We start from the raw sequence: 19,316 nt of genomic DNA, 5'->3' as shown, positions 1-19,316 counted from the left end.
TTGTAGGTTGTTCATGGCATGTGTTTGCTGTGTATGTGTATCCTGTGTATTGCTTGTGTGTGCACATGTATCATACATACGTGTGTATATGTGTGTTGTGTGTATATGTGTGTTGTGTGTGTGCAAGGCTCAGGGATATAGGAGAGACAGTGTATGTAAAGGCACACCTGTGGGGAGAAGGTGGGCAGGCCGACTTCTTTGTGCTCAGGGCTGGCTGTGGGCTGGCTGGGGGTGGGGAGGAGAAGCTTGTTCTGGCCCCTGGATGTTGGGGTCCAGAGGAGCACACCCACTGGAGGTCACCCTGCCCTGGGCTCCTGGGAGCAGGGGAGGGGCCCAGTGACAATGTAGTGTGTTTAAGCCTGAGCCAGGCTGCAACCTTGCCCAGCTCAGCTGTGGTGCCCCAGAGGCCCTCATGGGGACAGTGGCCAAACTACATCCACAGCTCAGCCAGGTCTCACCTGTCAGTGCTGGAACCTGAGCACCAAGACCTGCAGCACCTGCCCGGGGTGTGGCAGGGAGAGCCCTCACGTGAGGCGAGTCCACCGCTTAACTCTTTACTTGCCCCTGCCCCTCAACCCTCCAGGGCACCTGCACCCTCCCCTCCAACTACCTCCTTGTGGCTCTGGCCAGGGCCCTTGGTGTCTTACCCAGCACACCTGTTGCCCACCTGCCTGAGGGACAGGGAGGTCATCCTCAAGGTGCCTGGGACAGATGGTGCTACCCAGGAGGGGCACTGGTACTAACCGGACAGACCAGCTGCCTGGCTGTGCACCTGGCCCACCTAGGTTAGGTTTCTCAGGGTCCCTATCTTTGACCCCTTTGACGACTCCTTCACCTGAAAATCCTTCTCCCAGGCTCTCCCCACCTTCCCTTTACCCCTCCTTGCTCCTTTGCCTCAGGGAGATGTGAAGGACACAGGACTCCCTGACAGCCCCCTCACCACCCACATCTGATCAAGGAGGTTGGGAACTTGAGAACTGCCACAGGGATGGGGTGGAGATGGTGGGGGAAGCCCTGTGGTGCTGCAGCCCGGTCCTGCATCCTTCCCCACCCAGCTCCATCATGGCATTTCCCATACCTCTGATTGGACTGGAAACTCCCTGAAAGGAGGAAGCAAGTTAGATTCACCTCCAGGTCCCTCCCAGGCCTGGAGAGGCTGGCATGCTGTTGGCACTCACTGACTGCCTGGTGGCCGACTGGCTAGATGGAATGGTGACCTGTGACCAGTCTGTCTCTCTCCTCAGCTGACCTGAGAGTTCCTGGAGGCCAGGGACTGTGTTTGCCTCACCTCGGCACCTCTGTGCCTGGTGCAGAGGAACTGCTCAACAAGCTCTGGTTGAACGAATGGAGGGAACACTAAGAGCGAATAATTATTGAGCGCTTACTGTGTGCGAGCAGCTGCTGTAAGCAATGGACACTTTTTATCTCAGTGAACCCTGCAGAGGGTTCCAATGAGGGAATGGAGCAGACCTGATCTAACCAAGCTGGGGGTGGGGAGGTGCCTGGTGGCAGGTGCCAGCAGACACGACAGGGACTCCCGCACATGGCACCACAGCAATGCTGTCAAGTTTGCCCGTGGAATCTGAAAGCGGAAACACTCTTCTTTATATCCAGAGTTGGCCAAAGCAAGACACCAGCAAATCAGTTCACCCAAAAGTGTGCAAACAAGATTTCCCATGCCTGCCTGTCTGCAGTTTTTCTCTCTCCTCTCTCTTATATAACTCTTGTTGAAATCAGTCTATAGATACATGTTCCTTGTACAGAAATAAACAGAGAGCTAATAATTAGTGAAACGTCTTTGGGTTATTCTTTGCAATACATATTAATAACAGCCCCCTGAGGGAGGATTCTATTATTGTCTGCATTTTATAGATGAGAATGTGGAGGATCAGAGAGGTTAAATAACTTGCCCAAGGCCACACAGCTGGTAAGTGGGGAGAGAAGTATGCCCCAGGCAGCCCCACCTGTCCAGACTCCATGACCTAATGCTCCTTCCTCTCTCAGGCATAGCCCAGGAAGGGCAGCAGAACCACCCTGAAGTGGCTGGAGTGTGGGTCATGGCATCTCTGCACTTCCCTGAGGTGATCTTGAGGAAGGATGGATGATCCTATGCCTGCTTCTCACTCCCTGGAACTGCACTGAGGCCAGAGCCTGTACCCCACATACTCAGATCACCCTCTAGACCCCCTCAGGGCCTGCAGGAGAAGGTGCTGACTCCATTGTGTTCAGACTCTGCATCCAGCCCACCCCTCGCTGTCACACACTGTCCCCTCCCAGCACAGACCCTCTCTCTCCTGGCTCTCTGCCTGGCCATTTTCCTTCACAAGGAACCAGAGAAAAACTCTTCCTTCCCAGAGACCCTTAGGACCCCATCAGAATCATCAGTTCATCCCGGTGGCCTTTGCTCTAACTTGCTGTGGGATCTCTAGATCCGTGTGACCCCATGCAGGGTCAGGGGCTCCCTGAGGAGTGGGGGTCAGCTAGGGTCCCTCCATAGCCCCATCCCCAAGTAAGGGGCTGAGAAGACAGGGTCCCAGGAGCCCCAGTGGCTTTTCCAAGGAAGGAGCTGAGAAGATGGTCCCAGGAGGCCCAGTGGCTTTTCCTGGGGAAGGGGGTGTTTTCACAGTATGTGCACCTGTATTTGTGCATCACTGCACAAGCAACACACAAGTGGCTATGTCTTCACACGTGGGAATGTGTGTCCACATCCACATGTGTGTGCTCATCTGCACCTGTGTGTCCATGAGTGTGCACACATGGAGGTGCCTGTGTGCACGTACAGTTGCATGCTCCTGAATTGAGGTATGTGTGTGCATCTGCATCTTTGTGTGGGGCTGTGGGTGCACCTGTGTGGCCAGGGTGTCGGGGTTGGGGTGTGTGGCTATGACCCTCCTTGGGGCCACTCCTTCCTGTAGCTATAAGTGCATAGTTACAGCTGAGAAAGGGCAACACTGTGACAGTCACATAGAGGCCTGCGGTTCTTAGGGCGCCCCTGCAGCATCCCTCCAAGTTCACCATGGCGAGGGAGGTGCACCGTACCTTCGACTGGAGCCACTACCTCAAAACCCTTCTGCCTGAAGCTCTAGCTGAGCCCCACCTCGGCCCTCTGCCACCAGTATCCATCAGCTGCAGTCTTGGTGAGCAAACGAAGATGCCTCTTGGAGTGGCTGCCTAGGGGTGGGGTTGTTCAGGGGTGGGTGGGTGCACCTACCCTGGGTAGTCTCTGAATGGCAAGACCCTGGTTTTGGGGTCAGGCAGACTGCAGTTAAATATTAGCTCAGCTTCTTTCTGTGAACCTCAGTTTCTTCATCTGTCAAATAAGACAACAAACCTCTGGGTTATTAGAGGACTGGATGGGGTCAGGTTGCCACAGTAGATGCTCAGTCACTGGGAGCTGCAGTGATTACGAAAATACTTATTATTATTACAAGTCCAAGGGTCTGCACCTGAGGAAGTGTCCTGAGGAGTGGGCTGACAAACTGGTTGAGAGTATAGTGCCCCAAGTCTGTGTAGGGTGTGGATGGCTACAGATGGAGCCGGGATGGGGGTGAGGGGATAGGGCGGGGCTGAGTGGCATGGGGGATATGCCCAGTTAGGGTAACCAAGGGCTCTTCTGTGTGTGAAGCCATGGGGACATCCAGGGCTAGTACCTAGGAGGAGGGCGATGAACACCTGCCCGAGGGACTGCATCTGTCCATTCACAGCCGCCTTGCCATCCCAGAGCTCTCGCCTCTGCCAGTGGGCCACTGGGCCTCCCCGCTGCTGTAACCCAGCCGGCCCAGGGTCCCCTGCAGTGTCCCACCAGGGCTTCTCTTCTGCCTCCCTGGCCTGAGACATTGGTTTTGGTCATCCTTAAGGAGCCTCTTCTGGTAGAAGTGGTTGAGCTGGCTGCCCTGGGCTGGCTTCCCGGAGCAGATGGGGTCCTCAGACAGAGTCTTATCCTCTCAAGACCTGAGGCTGCCCACTCGGCCAGGCCTACACTGGGCTGTCATCCTATTGCTTGTCTGTCTTCTGCTGCCGCAGGGCCTGCAGGAAGACACTTTTCACCTGGCCCAGGATCTCGTGGTACATCCGGAAGTCCTCCTCCTTTCCCCGCAGGGCACTGCCCAGGGCAGCCTTTAGCATTTCATTCTCCTCCACCTGGATGGCCAGCCTGGACCACAGGAGACAGCGCTCAGTGTGGTTGGAGCTGCATACGGGTGTGCATGGGTGACAGAGGGCCCTGGGAATGTGGTTGTCAGCATGGCTGCTCTTCAGGCTCAGGCTTCCCTCTGACCCATCCCCTCCTCTCACTGACTCTTGTGGGTACCATGGATTCCTCTCTATGGGCCTGGCTCCCTGCAGTGTAAGCCACCTCAAGCCCCCTTACAAATTGAGTTCTAATTTGTAGACGTTCCCGTCTTTCCCTTACCATAGGTGCGTGGGATCTTAAAAGGTTTAACGTAGTGAGAAACTGGGTTCAGTGATCCATGCTTGATAAAATTTCTCTTGGACTATGGGTCATTGGGGTTTGGGCCGGGCCCTCTGTCCTCTGAAGGCCAGTCCCTGAATTACAGGCCTAGAACCCAGGACCAAGCAGGACCAGCCTTCTGGGCAAATGAGTCAAAAGTGCAAGGGGAGGGACACAGTCCCTCTGCCCATGGAGGCACCTCCACTCAGACAACCCTACCCTTTCAGGAGGGCGGGGCAGGGGAGCACCTGGTTGTCAGCTCTTCCATTTGGGATTCCACGGGCACGTCGGAGAGCTGGGCAAAGGATGGGTCCTTCTTCTCACTCCCAGTTGGGTTGTGCCTGTTGTTAGAGGTGGGCAGACCTGTGGGGCAGTAGCAACCACTTTCTGTGAGGAGGCCACAGCCCTGTGCTAGCACCCTGCTTCTCCTCCCCCCATTGCCCACTGCCTGCTCTTCCACATGGTGAAACGCTACACTGCCTTCGGGGTGCAGGGCAACTCTGAGCTCTGCCTCTCTCCGAAGCCCTCCCTGATGCCTCCTCTGCATGCCTCTGCCCCTGGCTTTGGCCTCTGCTACAGCCCTGACTCTGCACGCTTTGTATCAAGGTGATTCCTCACCACCCTGTCTCCATCTTTATACTTTACAAATTTCTGGTAATTTGTTTTCTTTTCTTTTTTTTTTTTTTTTTTTTTTGAGACAGAGTCTTGCTCTGTCACCCAGACTGGTGTGCAGTAGCGCGATAGCTCACAGCAATCTGCGCCTCCAGGGTTCAAGCGATTCTTGTGCCTCAGCCTCCCGAGTAGCTAGGACAACAGATGCCTGTCACCATGCCCAGCTAATTATTGTATTTTTTGCAGAGACAAGGTTTTGTCATGTTGGCCAGGCTGGTCTCAAACTCCTGGCCTCAAGTGATCTGCCCACCTTGGCCTCCCAAAGTGCCAGGATTATAGGCATAAACCACCATGCCCAGCCTGGTAATTTGTTTTCAAAAAGAGAAGCCAGCTGAGCCTGAGGTCTGGCCTGCAGGCTGAGCCCGAGTCTAGGCTGTCACTGTACCTGATGCCCTCATACCAGTGGTCCCCATCCAGGCCAGCAGCTTCATACTAGGAAGCAGGGGATCCAGGGTCCTGGAGTTGAGGGGTACAGAATGCTCACAAAAAGGAGACAAAGTGGCCCGGGGTGGGGTGGTCCCAGAACTTTGGGAGGCCAAGCAGGGGCAGATTGCCTGAGGTCAGGAGTTTGAGACCAGTCTGGCCAACACGGTGAAACCCTGTCTCTACTAAAAATACATAAAAATTAGCCAGGCATGGAGGCGTGCACATCAAGACTAGTCTTGTGTAAACCTGTCTCATTGCTGGGGAGGCAGCAGAGTGGCTCTGCCCTCTACAGGGGCTGGACTGAGTGTTCCTCAGGGCCTTTCCTGGCTCCAGGGGACACTGCTAAGCTGCCCCTGGCTTATTCCACGCATTGAGCACCTCCACATCTCCAACTAGAGCTGCCCTGGATGGGAAACTGCTTGTTCAGCCTGATGGAATTTTCTAAGCCCTATGACACAGGGAATCAAAAAGAGCCTCGGCCGGATTCGGCGGCTCACGCCTATAATCCCAGCACTTTGGGAGGTCGAGGGGGGTGGATCATTTGAGGTCAGGAGTTCAAGACCAGCCAGGCCAACATGGTAAAACACCATCACTACTAAAAATACATAAATTAGCAGGGTGTGGTGGCGAACCCCTGTAATCCTAGCTACTTGGGAGGCTGAGGCAGGGGAACTGCTTGAACCAGGGAGGTGGAGGTTGCAGTGAGCTGAGATTGCGCCACTGCATTCCAGCTTGAGGGACAGAGTGAGACTCTCTCCAAAAAAAAAAGACAAAGCTCAACTGGTGGCGAACTTGGGCAAAATCACCGCATCAGAAAACCTCGGGACTGAAAAGGCCCTCAGAGGTGGTGTGACCTACAGTAAATCACTTGGCATCAGCAGACCTGGCTTTCGCCCTCTGCTGAGAGGCCTCAGGCAAACGATCAGCCTCTCTGAGCTGGTTTCCTTAGCTGAAAAAAAGGGATAATAGTTTCTGCCTCTAGAGCTTTGGCAGCCTCAGTGAATTCTATTTGGCTCTCAAGGCCCTGTGTGATTGGACCACTCCAGCCTCCCTGCCTCCTCGCTGTTCCTCCAAGTGTCCAGCATAAGCTTCCATGCACCGACACTTGTCCTTCCCTCAGGGATCTGCAGGCCACATCCCCTCCCCGTTCCTCCATCTCTGCTCAGATGTCTAGCTCCCCCACTGGAGTCAGACTGCCATGGGGGACTGAATTGTAAATCTAGCCTCCTCATTTTACGGATGGGCCAGGGGGAGGCGGGTAAGTGGTGCTCTGCTCACCAGAGGGGCAGGATTTTGCCCATGTTACAGGCCAGTAGGCAGCAGAGGCCACCTGGACACTTTCCCTCAGGCAGCTGCCCTCACTGTCCAGCAGGAAACAAAGTGACTTGCCTGCTGTGGCTTAGCTCTCCCTGGTTGGAAGTCCTGCTGCCCTGTAGGAGGTAAGCCCCAGCCTGGAGAAGCCACGCTCCTAGGGAACATATTCCTGAGAGTCCAAGAGGGTCAGCAAGGCTAAGACCCAGGAACCCTTCCTTCCCAGCCTGGATTCTCAGAAGCTCCTGGCCCTGCTGGTGGTAGAAGAGAAAGCAAGTGGCCCCAACACCCTCTTTATGCCCTACTTCTGGCACACCCTTCTGAAACATTCTGACCTCATCTAGGCTGAGCACTGAGACCAAGGGTCTGACCATCCTTGGCTGGGGAGGGGTTGGGGGGCTACTGGGGTGTTGAAAGAGGGTGCAGTGGGAGCAGCAGCACCTCCACTCCAGAGCCTGGAGGGGGCTGGGATGGGTGGGATGGGAGGTCCAAGAGAGGCAGGCCCAGCCCCTCCACATTGGAGACCCTTCCTCCCTGGGAGTCAGCCATCCCAGAAATGGCTTCTGGCTCTGGCATCCTCCAGCTCGCCCCAGCCCCACAAGATGCTGATGCTGCTGGTCTGAACACTGCACCTTGAGAACCACTGTGTTACAGCGATAGACCTTTCAGTTAAGGACAGCATTTCCGAGCTTCCCTCTGCACCTGGCTATGCCCAACTGTCTGGGATCTGGCTGATGGGATGAGAGCAGAAGTGACATACGCAACCATAAAAGGTAAGGAGAAGTTTGTCTCCTTCCCTTCTCCCCTTCCTGCTGCTGATGGGAAAGCTCAGGCAGTCATTGTAGACCAGGAGATGGAAGCTGCATGTTGAGAACAGTGGAGCCACAAAACAGAGGGAGCTTGGGTCCCCAAACCTCTGGTGAGGCTACTTCCTGCTTATATCAACTTGACCGTTGCAGGAGGCACAAAAGGACTCCTCCCCTGCTTCAACCACTGTTGCTTGGGCTTCCCCAGCAGACCAGCTGTGACCCACGACCACTTTGAATGAAGTCAGCTCAGCACAGAGGGTTGAGGGCTGGGGTGACTGGGGGCATTCAGCACTGCCACCTCATGCTGAGGGCTTACAGGTGGTCAGGCCAGGGCCACACGAGCCAATGGGCTCTGGGGCTCCTGCTTCTGACTGAGAGGCCCGGGGAAAAGGACACCCCACAGTGGGGGCAGGCAGAGCTCCACCCTGATGGAAGCTCTGCTTCCCACATGCTCGCTGATGGGCTGAACAGTGCAGTTGCCTGGCTCCTCTGTTAGCAGCAACACTGCCCCCACCCCCTGCACTGAGACTACTGCCCTGGCCCCTACCTGTTTTGGTCCTGGGAGCTGCTCTCTGGGAGGCTGATGCCTTCCCTGGCTCCAGGCGTATCTTCTCCAGATGTTGCTCCAGCACCACGGTGCGGTGTCGCTCCTCCTGCAGCTTCCTCTCCGACTCCAGGAGCTTGCTGTTCCTCTCCTCCACCCTGGTGATTAGAGAGGAGGGGATGCCACATGCCCTGGCAGGCAGGGGCAGGCCCCACCCCACTTGCTCAGGCCCTTAGAGAGATGGGTACATCTTACACTGGTGGTGATGGGACCTCTTCATTTTCATTGCAGTAACATGCATTTAAACACCATATGGTTCTCTCCGAGATTAAAATTTAAAAATGATCAGTCCACTCCCAGCCCCTTCATTCCCAATTCCTGCTCTCTAAAAGCAATCATAACACTTCTGGCTGCTTTTTTTAATATTTACTGCCATATTTCTACAGACACTTATGTTGCTATTTTTAGGTTTATATAAGGTTTAAATATAATCTTTTGACTTCCTGTCATGCAAAATGAGAATTTAGTTTTATTTTAGTACTCTCCCCCTACCAAACAGAATCACCTCTATACATTTTTGCATGAATTGATATTAGGTATCAGTGTTCTATCACAGCTATAACAAATTACCATAAATTTAGCAGCTTAAAACAACACAAATCTATTATCTCATAGTTCTGTAAGTCAGAGGCCTGGCAAGCTCAGTAGGTTTCTCTGCTTCTGGTTTCACAAGCCGAAATCAAGGGGTTGGCTGACCTGGGCTCTTATCTGGAGGTTCCGGGGGAAAATCCACTCCAGGCCCATTCAGAGTGTTGACAGAATCCAGTTCCAGGTAGTTGAAGGACTGAGGTCCCTATTGCCTGCAGGCTGCTGGTCAATTTCACCTTCTAGGAGCCACCTTGCCCCCTCCATCTTTAAAACCAGCTAGATACTCTTATCACGCTTTGAATCTCACTACTCTCTCTGACTTCCTCCACAGCATCTCTCTGAATAATCCCAGATGGAGATATTTCTCTGCTTTTAAGGGCTCAAAAGATTAGATTGAGCCCACCAGATAATCCAGGATAATCTTCCCATTTTAGGGTCCATAACAATAATCATATCTGCAAAATTTCTTTTTCATGTAACATAAAGCACTCACAGGCATAACAGCAGGGAGCAAAGGGCATAGATACCAAAAGCCTGTCTACATTAGGACAATTAGTTAGAGCCATGACGCACAGTGTCATATGTCCTTTCTCATTTAATTGTTCGCTTTTCTTGGAGTTAGTGATTATCTTAAGCTTATTGTTTTGTTTTCTACCTGCCTGTCATAAACATTATTTCACATGAAGCACTTGTTTAATCCCACTGGAGCTTGAGCTTAGGTCCTTCCTGTGGCTAGGTGTGCCATTTCAGACTTCTATGATACTAAATGTTCATTCAGTGAGGAAGCCAGAACTACCCGAAATCCAACCCAAGCCAAGAGTTACATGCACACCTGAAAATTAGAGGGGCAGCCTTGAAACTGACAGTGTTGGAGGAAGTGATCTTTCCACCTTGGTGAAGGGTCAAAAGGAACAGAATGACAACAATTTTGAACAGTATACAACTACAAATAAAAAGCTGTATAGTAACACAGTAAACAGCTACTAACACATATTTAAGCATATTCCTTGAGCTTTTATTTGCAAAAGCAAAAACCCAAAACAACCTAAAGGCCCTTCATCAGGGGACAAACAAATAAGTAGTAACATATTCATACTATAGAACGTGATAGAATACGATAGAGCTGTGCTCCCCAACACAACGACTGCGAGGTTCATGTCCACATGTAGCTATTACAATTAAAGTTCAGGGGCTGGGCCCGGGGTCCCACACCTGTAATACCAGCACTTTGGGAGGCCGAGGTGGGTGGATCACCTGAGGTCAGAAGTCTGAGACCAGATCAGCCTGGCCAACATGGTGAAACCTCGTCTCTACTAAAAATACAAAAAAAAACAAAAAAAAAAATTAGCTAGGTGTGGTGGCATGCTCCTGTAATCCCGGCTATTTGGGAGGCTGAGGCAGGAGAATCTCTTGAACCAGGGAGGTGGAGGTTGCAGTGAGCTGAGATTGTGCCATTGTTCTCCAGCCTGGGCAACAAGAGCGAAACTCCGTCTCAAAAAAAAAAAAAAAATTAAATTTCAGGCCATGCATGATGGCTCACGCCTATGCTTTGGGAGGCATAGGTGGGTGGATCACTTGAGCCCAGGAGTTCAAGACCAGTCTAGACAACATGGCAAAACCCCATCTCTACAAAAAAAATACAAAAATAAGCCTGGCACGGTGGCGCATGCTTGTAGTCCCAGTTACTTGGAAGGCTGAGGTAGGAGGACCACTTGAGCCTGGGAGGCAGAGGTTGCAGTGAGCAGAGATTGCACCACTGCACTCCAGCCTGGGCAACGGAGTGAGGCTGTGTCATAACAAAAAGAATAAAAAATAAAGTTCATGAAAATTAAATCAAAAATTCAGTTCCTCAGTCACACTAGTGACATTTCAAGTTCTTAAACTGTATTGGTCAGTGCAGATACTGAACAACTCCATCATCACAGAAAGTTCCACTGGTCAGTAGTGGAGTGTGTTAGTTATCATGAGAGTGGGTTTCTGATAAAGGATAACTTTGTCCTCACTTCAACTTTCCCCCATTACATTTCCCTTCTGCCTTCTACCACGGGATGCTGCAAGAAGGCCCTTGTCAGACGCTGGCACCTTGATATTGGACTTCCCAGCCGCCAGAGCTGTGAGAAATAAATTTCTTTCTTTTATAAATTACTCAGTCTGTGGTATTCTGTTATAGCAACACAAAATGGACTAAGACACATCCTTGGACCCAGCTGGGTAACATACCTGAACTCCAGGATAAGGAGAAAAATCTTATAAAAACAGCACAGCTAACACTTTTTTTTGAGTGCTTTCCATGTACTGACTACTGTTAAGGCACTGCATAAGCATTATTATGTTTAACTCTGTAAGTAACCAAGAGATGTACTAATATTACTTCAAGAAGACACAGAAAATCTAAATTTGAAAAAAGGTCAAAGATCTACCTCCAAAAAAAAAAATCAGGTCAAGCCAGGTTCTCAAGAAAGTTCTATCTAACCTCCAAGGAACCAATCATTTTTGCTATTCTGACAATTCCACAATATAGAAGAAATAGATGGCTTCCTATAAGTTTACAAAAAACTTGATTTCACAGTTAGTAATAGGGTAAATGTATTAGTACTGCTGCATAACAAGTTACCATAAACGGTGGCTTAAAATAATACAAAATTTCCAAAAAACATAAAGAGCTCCTACAACTCAACAACAGGACAAACAACCCAAATAAAAGGAGGCAAAAGACTTGTGTTTCTCCAAAGAAAATATATAAATGTCCAATAAGCACATAAATAGATGCTCAACATCATCAGCCATTAGGGAAATGCAAATCCAAACCACAAAGAGATATCACTTCAAACCTACTAGGATGGCTATAATTGAAAAAAAGGAAAATAAGTGTTGGTGAGGATATAGAAAAATTAGAACCCTTGTACAGTGCTGGTGGGACTATAAAGTGGTGCAGCCATTGTGGAAAAGTTTGGTGGCTCCTTAAAAAGCTAACCATAAAATTACCATATGATCAAACAATTCCACTTCTCGAATTGAAAACGGGAACTCAAACAGGTACTTGTACAGCAATGTTCTTGTAGCATTATTCACAATAGCCAAAAAGGTGGAAACAATCCAAGTGTCCATCAACAGATGAATAGATAGACAAAATGTGGTATATGCACAAAATAAAATATTATTCAGTCATAAAAAGGAATGAAGTTCTGACATATGCTACCATACGGATGAACCTTGGAAACATTGTGCCAAGTAAAATAAGCCAGACACAAAAGGGTAAATGTTGTATGACTCCACTTATACAAAATATCTAGAATAGGCAAATTCATAGAAAAGAGGTTACTGGCTGGGCATGGTGGCTCATGCATGTAATCCTGACACATTGGGAGGCCGAGGCGGGTGGATCACCTGAGGTCAGGAGTTCAAGACCAGCCTGGCCAAAATAGCGAAACCCCATCTCTACTAAAAATACAAAAATTAACTGGGCATGGTGGTGGGCGCCTGTAGTCCCAGCTACTTGGGAGGCTGAGGCAGAAGAATTGCTTGAATCCGGGAGGCAGAGGTTGCAGTGAGCCAAGATCACACCATTACACTCAAGACTCGGCGACAGAGAGAGACTCCATCTCAAAAAAAAAAAAAAAAAGAGTAAAGAGGTTACTAGATGCTGGGCTTAGGGGGTGGCGTATGAGGAGCTATTACTTAATAGTAATACAGTTTCTGTTTGTGGTTATAAAAAAGTTTGGAAATAGTGGTAATGGTTGCACAGTATTGTTAATGTAATCAGTGCCACTGAATTGTATACTTTTAATGGTTAAAATGACAAATGTTTGGTGTATATAGTTTACCACAATTAAAACATACATATACTGCACAGATTTATTATTTCACAGTTTCTGTAGGTTAGAAGTCCAAGGTTGGCCTAGCTAATTTGTCAGTGTCTTACATGGCTGAAAAGGTGTCAGAAGGAGTTGCTATCTCATCTGAGGCCTGGGATCCTTTTCCAAGCTCACTCAGGTTGTTAGCAGAAGTTAGTCCCCTATAGTTCTAAGACTGTGGTCTCCATTTTCTTTTTTTTTTTTTTTTTTTTTGAGACAGAGTCTTGCTCTGTCGCCCAGGCTGGAGTGCAGTGGCGCAATCTCGGCTCACTGCAAGCTCCGCCTCCCGGGTTCACGCCATTCTCCTGCCTCAGCCTCTCCGAGTAGCTGGGACTACAGGCGCCCGCCACTATGCCCGGCCAATTTTTTTTTTTTTTTTGTATTTTTTAGTAGAGACAGGGTCTCACCGTGGTCTCGATCTCCTGACCTCGTGATCCGCCCGCCTCGGCCTCCCAAAGTGCTGGGATTACAAGTGTGAGCCACCGCGCCTGGCCTGTGGTCTCCATTTTCTTGCTGGCTAATGACTTGGGTGGTTGTCAGCTCCTAGATTTCTCTCTTTATTCTGGAGTTCAGGTATGTTACCCAGCTGGGTCTAATGGTGTGTCTTCGTCCATTCTGTATTGTTATTACATAATACCACAACCATCCACTGCCATGTTGTTCTCTCCAAAGCACAGTGGTTTTGTCAGAGGTGCTTGAACCAGAGCAACTCCATCTTAAATAGGAGCTGGGTGAAATAAGGCTGAAACCTACTGGCTGCATTCCCAGATGGTTAAGGCATTCTAAGTCACAGGATGAGATAGGAGGTCAGCACAAGATACAGGTCATAAAGACCCTGCTGATAAAACAGGTTACAGTAAAAAAGGTGGTCCAAACCCACCAAAACCAAGATGATGATGAAAGTGACCTCTGGATGTCCTCACTACTACACTCCCACCAGTGCCATGACAGTTTACAGATGCCATGGCAATGTCAGGAAGTTACCCTATATGGCTTAGAAAAGGGAGGCATAAATAATCCACCCCTTGTTTAGCATATCATCAAGAAATAACCATAAAAACAGGCAACCAGCAGCCCTGGGGACTGCTGTGTCTGTGGAGTAGCCATTCTTTTATTCCCTTACTTTCTTAATAAACTTGCTTTTGCTTTGCACTGTGGACTCGCCCTGAATTCTTTCTTGCATGAGATCCAAGAACCCTCTCTTGGGGTCTGGATCAGGACCCGTTTCCTGTAACATCTTTCTGGCGACCACGGAAGCGACTATAGTGAGGAAACCCCTGACACAAAGGCTAACTTTGGGTAAGTGGTGGGATCCAGTAACATCCTTCTGGTGAACCACAGAAGGGATGATACTGAGGAGAACCCCCCAACCCAAAGGAAATAGACTTCAGCACTGATTGGACGACTTTGGGTAAGTGGAGTACATAAACCCGGGTAAAGGATGGGATTGGGTTAGAGGCCCAACTTAGGGGAGTTAGAGTCTGTCCTAAGACAAAGTGGGTCAGAGGCCCCTCTTAATAAAAAACAAAGATGCTTGACTGACCTTGGGTTAGAGGCCCAACTTAGGAGTGTTAGAGTCCCTTCTAAGATGTAGGGGGTTAGTGGTCCTCTCAGTAAAGTTCCTCTCGGTAAAGTCCCTTTCAGCTAAAAATGGGTTTGGCACCACAGGATGTTAACAGCTATTCTCTTTGGATTAATCTGTCTTGCACTCTTCGCTGATGGCTATGGGTGACAAGATTAGGCACGTACAGGACTGTGGGACGTGGGGAGCTTTTTCTTCCCTAAAAGGGAAAGCTGAGAGCGCATGGGACTGCTGGAAAAGATCCCTTCACTACTGACAAGCAGCCGCCTGAACTTTTCAGTGTCGCTGCGATGGGTGGGTCTTTCTCTGGCCTCTCTGAGCGCCTCGCCTTCCCCACTCTGCTTCAGGCAATGCTTTACTCTTTCTCTCTCTCTCTGTGCAGACTGGTAAAAATCATTGTTTATCTCCTGTAAAGTTTTAATTAATTAGAAAAAGGATTTGTGAGGCTAGTCTTAAGCTGCAGCGAATCTGGTGTGCTTTATGTGTTTTTCCGTATTGTTCCATCATAAAGAGGGGTACCTTATGATGGAACACAGGCTTAGGACACCCATAAGCCTGCTTTTCAAGACGGCCCAGCAAACTGGTTACAAACTTTGCTGTAGATCCCTGAAAAACCTGGATGAGGTTTCCTTCTTGTCTTGTAAATCCTTGGGAGCTTGACCTTGTAACCATGTGGCCATGCTTTCTCTTTCACAATGGCAGCCTGGGTTCAGGGTTCCATTCCCAGCTTAGGGGATGAGTCCTTTATCTTCTGTCTGTATGTAGATGTACTATATGTGTGATGTTTATACATGAAAGAGCTTTAACTAATTGGTTTGAAAATAATAAGAGCTTAAATATTTTATCAGAAAAATAAAAAGCATAATGTCTTTTAGTTCATGTGACTTGAGTAATTTTTGGGAAATAAAGAGAGTTTTAAAGATTATTGGTAAAATAAAAATATCTTCAAAAATGTAAACATTTAGTCTAAATTATGCAGGTCGGATATTACATTTACTAAATTCTTTAAGATCATAAACTGCTTCTTTGACTTTTGAAAATTGTTCAATTTACCTACTTTGGAGCATTAGATTCTACATAAGGCCTGGGGACATGTGGAATTAGCCATGCCCCCTAGCTATGCAAAGATGGTTATAAAGAAAAGAGATTTTATGTAAGAAAGGATGCTGTATGGTAAATTCTTGTCCTAAAGTAAAACGACTAGTTGCTTAAAAAAAGGGAATTTATGCAAGAAATGTTGTATAATTTGAAGGTTGTTAGGCCTCCTAAATGCCTCGTAAAATGCCATTATGACTCTTAACTGTATGACTTACCTGCTTTACAGCTAGGTAAGGCCTGGGACACATTAGAAGTTAGACGGTGGAAAGAGTCAGACCTTATCCGCACTTCTGTTTGCTGTCCTAGGCTCCATACTAGTACGTAATTAAAATCCCAAACTTACCAAGGTTTTCACCAAAAGTAAAAGTTGTTAAGAGTTATCACTGTAATATGTAATTGAGTCTACTGAAGAAAGAGTTCTACATGCGAGGTGTGTAAGGAAAGTGAAATGTGTTTTTGGTGAAAAATTACAAGAAGTCATGGGAATGTGGATTTTTCTTGCCAGATTAAAGGTTAAAGGATTGTTTTAAGTTAGAATAAAACTAAAGGTTTAAGCAAGGGGTGGAAGGTTTGTGAAAAATTAATTGTAAAAGAAATTCTGTGTGTGAACGTACTGACTAAAGGGGTATTATTCAGTTTTTCCGTCAATTAAACATTGGAATAAAAGCACAACAGGTTTTTCTTAGAGCAAAAACCTGCCTATGATCTCTTTAACAAAAATTTGTAAAGGGTTATACAAAGTTTGTAAGAATCTTACCTTATGTTCAAACTGATTAAGATTAAATAAATTTATCTATAAGGTTTTATTAAGAATTGGATTTGACATCAATAACGCACTAATGCAACAGTAACATTTGGCTTATTTGGTATAGAAATCATATAGAAAGCATTGTCAAATATGAAATAGTGTTTGGCTTTCATTGGACTATATTTGTATAAATGTGTTACTGGTATATGTTCCAAAATTATTTTTAAAACTCCTATAATTCTGATATGACTTAATGTGTTATTAATAATTATTACATAAAATCATTTTGTGCCACAGAGGTAACCAAAATTTCCTAGTCAATTGTGGATTTAATAGTGGCTGTCCTAAGACTTTTTATCATCTACAATTGTTGTCTTGTTTTAATCCTCTTTAGAAGGTGGTTTATAATCAACTACAGGACTTTGACAGATGTTCTTGAATGCAAGTTTCTGATAACTTTGGAAATTGTAACATCAGAATAGAGGAAAAAACTTTCAGGACTCATGGAGAGCTGAAATGTTCCTGAATATCAAACAGAAGTTAACTGCATGTACTAAACTGAAGAAGTCTAAAGTAATCTTTTTAATTTTGTTTCAAACGTTGCTGATCCTTTTTGTTTTCCAGAGTCAAGGAAACTTTTCAGCTATTTACAGCTTTTAACAATTGAGTAAAGCATACTCCTGTGAACAAAATTTGGAACATATTTGTTTCTCTCTACCTGATTTCTCCAGAATTTGGAAACTATGTGTGAGTATTCTTAATTTATGGCAATGTAGTTATTTGCATAAGTGCAATACGAATCTGTTTTCTTTTGCAACAGGACACAATTGGAGAAATTGGTTATTTTACCAAAACTTTGACTGGAATGGTGTGCTTTCCTTTAAGGAATCAAATTTGATTCGTAGAGCCAATAAAAACCCCTTGGGCAACTGACCTTGTTTATTCCTGTGAACCAACCAGTGATCTCTGACTGCTGCTCAGAAGAAACACAAGGGATGGGTCATGTAAAAATCTGGATCAGTATTCTAATTCTGGGCATGTATTGGAATTGGCTAGCAACCCCATATCAGCTTGGTTCCAACAGTTGGCCAGTTCATGGAAAGCCTTCTAATTTAGTTTACTTGGGATAATTTTACTTACCTTGCTTTACTGTTGTGGAATATATTGCTGTTGTACTCTTTGTATAGGAATGCAGGATAAGCTTACTGAATGTTTTCTTAAATTGAACACCTATTAATCTTCCAGATATCATCTTTTGTTGGACTCAAGAGTTATGAATGGCCCTCACCATACTGATGCTTTCTGACTGAGCTCCTCACTACCCTGAACACAAGAGGGAGGAATATCATCGCCCCTATTCAGCCTGGAGAAGTTACAAAAGATGGATCTTCGTCCCTCTGCAACCCTTAGAATTAATGGTTTTCCTATAAAAGGGATGGGGGGTGGGGAAATGTCAGAGGCATTTGAACAAGAGCAACTCCATCTTAAAGAGGAGCTGGGTAAAATAAGGCTGAAACCTACTGGGCTGCATTCCCAGATGGTTAAGGCATTCTAAGTCACAGGATGAGATAGGAGGTTGGCACAAGATACAGGTCATAAAGACCCTGCTGATAAAACAGGTTGCAGTAAAGAAGCCAGCTAAAACCCACCAAAACCAAGATGACAATGAGACTGATCTCTGGTCGTCCTCACTGCTACACTCCCACCAGTGCCATGACAGTTTACAGATGCCATGGCAACATCAGGAAGTTACCCTATGTGGCCTAGAAAGGGGAGGCATGAATAATCCACCTCTCATTTAGCATATCGTCAAGAAATAACCATAAAAATGGACAACCAGCAGCCCTGGGGACTGCTGTGCCTGTGGAGTAGCCATTCTTTTATTCCTTTACTTTTTTTTTTTGGAGACGAGTCTCGCTCAGTCACCCAGGCTGGAGTGCAGTGGCACGATCTGGGCTTACTGCAAGCTCCGCCTCCCGGGTTCACACCATTCTCCTGCCTCAGCCTCCCGTGTAGCTGGGACTACAGGTGCCCACCACTATGCCCAGCTAATTTTCTTGTATTTTTAGTACAGACGGGGTTTCACCCTGTTAGCCAGGATGGTCCCGATCTCCTGACCTCGTGATCCGCCCGTCTTGGCCTCCCAAAGTGCTGGGATTACAGGCGTGAGCCACCGCACCTGGCCTATTCCTTTACTTTCTTAATAAACTTGCTTTTACTTTGCACTGTGGACTCGCCCTGAATTCTTTCTTGCATGAGATCCAAGAACCCTCTCTTGGGGTCTAGATCAAAACCCCCTTTCCTGTAACAGTTTGCAGGAGAATGTCTTCAAGGCCAGCAAGAAAATGCTACTTCCACTCTGGCTTCCTCTGTCTCTGACAGCTAGACTCAGACTAAAAGGACTCATATGATTAGGTCAGGCCCACTCAGAGAGTCTCCTGTTTGATTAACACAAAGTCATCTGATGAGTAACCTTAAATAGCTCTGCAAAATCCCTTTGGCCATGTAAGTTTACATAATTGTGGCAATAATATCCTACTATATTCACAGGTTCTGCCCACGCTCAAGGGAAGAGAAGTTTATAAGGCATGTATATCGGGGGTGGGAATGTTAGAATTCTGCCTACCACAGTAAAAATAGAGGAAAAAAGAAAGAAAATTAAATTCAATGGCATTGTAAGAGAGTAACATAACATAGTTCCAAGAACACTAGAGCTGTAAGATTCAACATCGGAATTAGGTTAAAGGAGATAATCAGGTAATCCTTCCAATAGATATTGAAGAAGCATTGGTAAAATCAGTAGCTATTTCTGACTTTAAAAACTCAAAGTAAAATAAGAATAGAAGGAAACAACACAACAAAGTATTTTAAAAACAGAAACTAATAACCCATCAATAGAAGAATGGTAAATAAATAAGTGGATTTATACAATAAAATATTCTGTAACCATAAAAGGAATACGTACTGACATGAAAATGCAATATACTAAGTAAAATAAGTAGCAGAAGATTATGCATAATATATGATCTAATTAAAAAATTTACAACAAATTAAAAATTTAAAAACAAATAAATATAAGGATAATATAATTCAGCCACTTGACTGAAAACAAAAAGGAATATGTGGCAGCTATTGACTCAACTGTGGGGGAGGGGCTTTCACTTTTCCGTTATG

The 19,316-nt window shown here is 47.0% G+C and overlaps 1 protein-coding gene across 2 annotated transcripts in view; it reads right to left on the bottom strand.

Moving 5' to 3' along the window:
- Window positions 1–3,400: 3,400 nt before the first annotated feature.
- CCDC13 (coiled-coil domain containing 13) overlaps window positions 3,401–19,316 on the bottom strand; it is a 63,754-nt gene continuing 47,838 nt past the window's right edge. For both annotated transcript variants that reach the window (XM_055281228.2, XM_063611371.1), the window contains 3 exons: window positions 8,216–8,370; window positions 4,699–4,813; window positions 3,401–4,153 (listed from right to left, as the gene is read on the bottom strand). In XM_055281228.2, the coding sequence (XP_055137203.2) occupies window positions 3,994–4,153; window positions 4,699–4,813; window positions 8,216–8,370 (430 nt within the window). In that variant the 3' untranslated portion in view covers window positions 3,401–3,993. The remainder of the gene's footprint in view (window positions 4,154–4,698; window positions 4,814–8,215; window positions 8,371–19,316) is intronic.

This window comes from Symphalangus syndactylus, chromosome 1 (genome assembly GCF_028878055.3).
Source record: "Symphalangus syndactylus isolate Jambi chromosome 1, NHGRI_mSymSyn1-v2.1_pri, whole genome shotgun sequence".
In the NCBI taxonomy this organism is placed as follows: Eukaryota; Metazoa; Chordata; class Mammalia; order Primates; family Hylobatidae; genus Symphalangus; species Symphalangus syndactylus.
The sequence above is the reverse complement of the archived record's forward strand: the minus strand, read 5'-3'. Positions and strand labels throughout refer to the sequence as shown.